At 40.5% G+C, this 6,625-nt stretch overlaps 1 protein-coding gene across 1 annotated transcript; it reads left to right on the forward strand.

The window, feature by feature from the left end:
- Positions 1-857: 857 nt before the first annotated feature.
- Positions 858-5,899, forward strand: LOC106002652 (trifunctional enzyme subunit beta, mitochondrial-like; the record flags this gene model as incomplete). The annotated part of the gene is made up of 6 exons (XM_013037498.1): positions 858-979; positions 2,162-2,241; positions 2,322-2,369; positions 3,771-3,858; positions 4,751-4,825; positions 5,689-5,899. Coding segments are annotated over 6 exons (624 nt in total), but the record flags the coding sequence as incomplete, so codon positions are not given.
- Positions 5,900-6,625: the final 726 nt, after the last annotated feature.

The raw sequence follows: 6,625 nt of genomic DNA on the forward strand, positions 1-6,625 counted from the left end.
CTCATATTTGTCTCCCTGTGCTGGCTTTAAACTATGATCCTCAGATCTCAGCTTCCTTAGTATCTAGGATTATAGACAGGAGCCATCAGATTTGTGTTGCTGTTAGTTCTTAGGTACATGCCTATTTTCTGATTCAAGCTGGGCTCCATTGGCTCACGCCTGTAATCCTTGCTGACTCAGGAGGCTGAGATCTAAGGATATTTTGGTTTGAAACCAGTCTGGGCAGGAAAGTCTATGAGACTCTTTCTAAACTCTAACCAAAAACTTCTAATTCTTATAGATTCTGTATAGAATAGCCAAATGTGAATAAATGTATTAAGAAAATAGAATGCCTTTTTTTTTAATTAAATGATATGGTCTCCCAAAAATCTTCAGGCTTTTATTTAAAATTTGATCATATCTTGGAAACTATAAACAGCTCAGTAGTAGAGCACTTGCCTAGTCTACATAGGACCCCAGGTTGGATCCTCAGCACTGGAAAACAGAAAGGCTTTCTTGTAGTGAAAAACTTCATTTGTTGCAGGGTGCTGATGGCTCATGCCTATAATCCTAGCTACTCAGGAAGCTGAGATATGAGAATTCCAGTTTAAAAGCCAACCCCAGCAGGGAAGTCTGTGAGACTCTTATCTCCAATTAACCACTCAGAAAACCGGTAGTGGCGCTGTGACTCAAGTGGTAGAGTGCTAGATTTGAGCTGACAAGCTTAGAAACAGCGCCCAGGCCCAGAGTTCAAGCCCCACCACTGACAAAAAAAAAATTTGTTCTAGTAAACAAACTACATTTGTTTTAAAGCATTCTCTGGAGAAGATAATACACTGCTTAAGCTTTTTAGTTTAAAAAAGTTTGTATTTTTATAGGAAAGGACACAGTTACCAAAGATAATGGCATTCGACCTTCCTCACTGGAACAGATGGCCAAACTAAAGCCTGCATTCATCAAGCCCTATGGCACAGTAACAGCTGCAAATTCTTCTTTCCTGGTAACCATCTGTGCTGTTTGTGTTTGTAGGGAACTACCTCTAGCCTTGTTTTGGTTGTTTATTTGTTTTTGAGACAAAAAAATCTCACATGGAAGTCCAGACTGGCCTCACAACTCTGATCCACTTCCTTTAGCCTCCTGGGTAACTGGCATTACAAGTGTGTGCCTCCATGCCTAGACATATTATTAAGTAACATTATTAGTATCCTGAAAATAACTTTATTATGAATCATCACCTGCTTTCGCATACTTTATCACCATACTATTATATACTATCATACCATATGTTTCTTTCAGGGTTGCTGACTTACAAAAGCATTATAGACTGTTATAGAACTATATTCTGGTTTTGCAGTGTGTAGAGTAATTACTTTTCTTTTTGATTGTGAATTTTGGTGTTAGCAACTCTTTTCTTTTGAAGCAGTTGTACCTCTTTCTCCCCTACTTCTTGTCTTTTAGAATTGCAGGTTTGGGGTATAGTCCAAAGAAGTAAAACTGTGATTTTTTTTTTAATGTTTTCATCAGCCCACCCAATCTTCTTCCGTTGGTTGGCCTGTTACAAGAAATCACCCAGAAGCCATGGGTAGGAAGCAGCGGAGAAACAGCACAGAAAATGTAAAGATAAAGAAGTGAAATAGATGTTTTTTAGAAATTCAGAAAATTTTTAATTTTCTGTGTCAGGCAAAAACCTTTGTCTTAAGTTAATTATGGGTACTTTTTTTTTTCTTTTTTCTCTCTGTCTTTTTTTTTTTTTCCAGTCATGGTGCTTGCACACGGCCTCAGTGCTGTCTCTTAGCTTTTTCAGCTGAAGGCTAGCATTCTAGAACACTTTGAGCCACAGTGCCACTTCCAGTTTTTGAGTGGCTAATTGGAGAAGAGAGTCCCCAGGGAACTTTTCTGCCCAGGCTATTTTTGAACCTCCATTCTCATATCTCATCCTCCTGAGTAGCTAGGATTACAGGTGTGAGCTACCTCTTCCTCCATTATGAAAATTATACTTTTTGAACATTTTCTTCTAACTTTCTCCTCTATGAATGGGTCACTATATATGTTTGGATTGTGACTTAATGATGGATAAATTAAGTAGGTTTGTTGGAAGAATCTCTTAAGTACTTGGAAGATGGTTGTCAAGAGCAGAAAGCCACAAGAAACACTAACATTTTTTTTTTCTGGTTAATTTCAGACTGATGGTGCTTCTGCAATGCTTATTATGGCAGAGGACAAAGCTCTGGCCCTGGGTTATAAGCCAAAAGCATATTTGAGGTAAAGTAAATGCTCCAGTGGAATGTCTCTGATTTCATTATTTTATTACTGAGGCTAATCCCCCTCTGTTCTTTATCTAGGGACTTTGTGTATGTATCTCAGGATCCAAAAGATCAGCTATTACTCGGGTAGGTGGCAGTGTATATCCCTGGGCTTTCATCCAAAGCACTTGCGGTATTTATTTCACAGACTTTAAAGGATGTAAAATCCTAAATTCCTAATTCATGTGTCGGGTTTTTTTTCTCTTTCTTTTTTTTTTCTTTTTGTCAGATGTGGGACTTGAACTCAGGGCCTGGGTTCAGTCCCTGAGCTCTTTTGCTCAAGGCTAGCGCTCTACCAGTTTGAGCCACAGTTCCACTTTGAAGATAAGAGTCTCACAGACTTTCCTGTCCAGGCTGGCTTTCAACCTTGATTCTCAAATCTCCTGAGTAGCTAGAATTACACTTGTGAGCCATCAGCACCTGGCTCGTGGGATATTTGTTTGTTTGTTTTTTAATAATATCCTTTTAGGGGAAATTTTTTTTCCATTTTTCCCTTCCCATATTTCCTTTTTCCATTTTTGGTTCTGTTGTTTTTTTTTTTCTTCTTCTTCTTCCCCATCACAGACCAGGACTTGAACTCCCTGTCTTTTACACTCATTGGCAGACACCCTACCATCTGAGCCAAGGCTCCAAGCTCCTCCTTGTACCTTCTTTATTCACTTGTTATATGCATATAACTTTATTCTTTTTTGTTACAATATAAAGCATTTCTTTTCATATTGCTATACACTCTGTTGTAATCTTTGTTTTTCCTTTCCTTTTTTGTGTGCTGGGGCTTGAACCCAAGGCCTCACTTATGTGAACAAGTGCTATACACTGATCACATCCCCAGCCCACCCCATCTTCTTTAATAGCCTTTCATAAAAGCCTCTTGATACTGTGACAGTTTCTCTCCCCAACAGGGTGCTAGCCTCACTGGCTTCCATTATGATCTTGAGACTAGCCAAGCCCTTTCCCAAACGTTACCCATTTATTCTTTTTCTGTTTATATTAACTTTCATCATTTGCTTTATTATCTATTTCCTTAACTCTCCAGTATAAATTTAATGAGGACATGTCGTTCAGTTCATATTATATATCCAACACTTAACCAATACTTGTGTAGTTGAGTGTTGAGTAAGTTGAGGTTTTGGGGTTTTTTTTTGGGGGGGGCAGGTGTCAGTCATGGGACTTGAACTCTATTGTCCCTGAGCTCTTAAGCTCAAGGCTAGCATGCTGCACTTGCACCACAGTGCCAATTCCAGCCTTTTTTACTGTTTATGTGGTGCTGAGGAATCGAACCCAGGGCCTCATGCATGCGAGGCAAGCACTCTACCACTGAGCCACCTTCCCAGCCCCGAGTAAGTTGAGTTTGAAGGAACTTATAGGCTAAAAATGAAAGTTTAGTTGGGTATAGTGGTGCATGCCTATAATCACAATGCTGGGAAGGCTAAGATGGGGATCACAAGTATAATAATAAAATTTTAAGACACTCCTTTTCTTTTTCAGACCAACATATGCTACTCCAAAAGTTCTAGAAAAGGCAGGATTAACCATGAATGATATCGATGCATTTGAATTTCATGAAGCCTTCTCAGTAAGTCATCTGAAGGGATTATACACTTTAAAAATATACTCCATGTTTGTGGGGAGTGGGGGTTTGTATTTTAAGTACTAAACTACATTATGAGCAGTGTTAGAGACTGAAGAGCTACCTATGGTGTTAAAAGCGTCTGTTTGGAATAGAGTATAAACATTTGGAGATGTAACAATGAGTACTTCCTCTCCCCTCCCCCTCCCCATATAACTAATGTAATGCAATAAAAGTTGTTTTTACAAATTTAAATGAACAGGGCTGGGAAGGTGGCTCAGTGGTAGAGCGCTTGCCTTGCACACCTGAGGCCCTGGGTTCAATTCCTCAGGACCACATAAGCAAAAAGAAAAAAGCCGGAAGTGGCACTGTGGCTCAAATGGTAAAGCACTAGTCTTGAGCTGAAGAGCTGAAGGACAGCGCCCAGGCCCAGGGTTTAGGCCCCACGACTGGACCAAAAAAAAAAAAAAATTTAAATGAACAAATGAATTAATTAAAAATATCTTTTGAGGATGACTTTTAGAGATCCCTCAGAAGTACTTTAGTACTTTTAGGAAATTTTCATTAAAAACTGACTTAAAGATTTGTCTAACCAACTGGGCGCCAGTGGCTCATGCCTGTAATCCTAGCTACTAAGGAGGCTCAGATTTGAGAATCATGGTTCAAAGCCAGCCCAGGCAGGAAAGTCTGTGAGACTCTTACCTCCAATTAACCACCAGAAAACTGGAATTCACACTGTGGCTCAAGTGGTAGAGCGCTAGTCTTGAGCTGAAGAACTGAGGAACAGTGCTCAGGCCCAGAGTTCAAGCCCCACGGCAGATTTGTCTAACCAGACTACACCTAAAAGAAAGCCTAGAAGATCATTAGTAATGGTCTTTCTTGAATTATTTTCTTCTAGGGTCAGATTTTGGCAAATTTTAAAGCCATGGATTCTGACTGGTTTGCACAAAACTACATGGGCAGGAAAACCAAGGTAAGTTCTAATTTTAAAAAATGTACTTGATGGGGCTGGGAAAGTGGCTCAGTGGTAGAGTGCTTGCCTTACATGCATGAGGCGCTGGGTTCGATTCCTCAGCACCACATAAGCAGAAAAAGCTGGAAGTGGCGCTTTGGCTCAAGTGGTAGGGTGCTAGCCTTGAGCTGAAGAGCTGAGGGACAGTGCTGAGGCCCAGAGTTCAGGCCCTATGACTGACAAAAAAAAAAATGTACTTGAATTTCCAAAGCATGTTAATTCTTCAAGCTTAGCTAGCTACTAATACAGAGTATGAAGGGGGCCGGGCAGTGGTGACTATATCTATAATCCAAACTTCTCAGGAGGCTGAGATCTAAGAATCCCAGTTCAAAGCCAGCTTGGGCAGGGGAAGTCCCTGAGATTCTTTAAACACCAGAAAAGCAGAAGTGGAGCAGTGGCTCAAAGTGGTAGAATGCTAGCCTGGAGCGAAAGAACTCAGGGACAGTGAACTCAGTGAGTTCAAGCCCTGTGACCAACAAAAATTTTAAAAAAAGAATATGAAGGGGAAAGCGTCTTCTTATGAAGAATTTTATATCTCATTAAATATATTTCTTTCTTTCTTTTGGTCAGTTGTGGGCTTTGAATTCAGAGCCTTGCCACTGTCCCTGAGCAAAGCCCAAGGCTACCACTTTGAGCCACCAGTGTCCAGCTATTTTTTAAAGTCTAGTTAAACCTAGACTCTGCTTTGCAGTAAACTTATGTATGATGTGTCTAAGATTAGTTTTTTCCCTTCTGTATCTTTTACTTCCTGGACTAAGAGTCTACCTGCTTCCTATGATATGTAACTTGTCTTTACATTTCATCTTTACTTTTGTGGGAACCAGGTTGGCTTGCTTCCTATGGAGAAGTTTAATATCTGGGGTGGATCGCTGTCTCTGGGTCACCCATTTGGAGCCACTGGCTGCCGGTTGGTCATGGCAGCTGCCAACAGATTACGGAAGAATGGAGGCCAATATGGCTTAGTGGCTGCCTGCGCGGCTGGAGGGCAGGTATGTTTGTTAGTTGTCTTTACGATATTCTTTTTTTTTTTTTTTTGTGCCAGTCCTGGAGCTTGAACTTGGGATCTGGGTGCTTCTTTTGCTCAGGGATAGCACTCTCCCACTTGAGCCACAGTACTACTTCTGGCTTTTTCTATTTATGTGGTACTGAGGAATCGAACCCAGGGCTTCATGCATACAAGACAAGCACTGTACCATAAAGCCACATCCCCCTTTAAGGTATTCTTAAACCAATATTTTTGATGACAGACAGAAAAAAAAAAGGCAGCTTATTTTGTGGGAGTATAGCAATTTTATTTATTTATTTATTTATTTTTTTGCCGGTCATGGAGCCTGAACTCTGGGTCTGAGCACTGTCCCTCAGCTTTTCAGCTCAAGGCTAGCGCTCTACCACTGGAGCCACAGTGCCACTTCCGGCTTTTTCTGTTTATGTGGTGCTGAGGAATCGAACCCAGGACCTCATGCTTGCAAGGCATGCATTCTACCGCTGAGCTACCTTCTCAGCCCCAAGTATAGCAATTTTAATTCTGATAGTATCTGAAAGGAAGATTTGAAATCTATTTAGATCCAAGCTATTTTTTTCCTAAAATAATGTTAACATTTTTTGTTTATAAAATGAGTTAGAAGCCAAGCACTAGTGGCTCATGCCTATAATTGTAGCTACTCTGGAGGCTGAGATACGAGGATTTTCATTGGAAGCCAGTCTGGGCAGGAAAGTCCTTGAGACCCTTTACCTCCAATTAAACACCAAAAAAAAAAAAAA

Source organism: Dipodomys ordii, unplaced genomic scaffold (assembly GCF_000151885.1).
Source record: "Dipodomys ordii isolate 6190 unplaced genomic scaffold, Dord_2.0 Scaffold15805, whole genome shotgun sequence".
Classification (NCBI taxonomy): Eukaryota; Metazoa; Chordata; class Mammalia; order Rodentia; family Heteromyidae; genus Dipodomys; species Dipodomys ordii.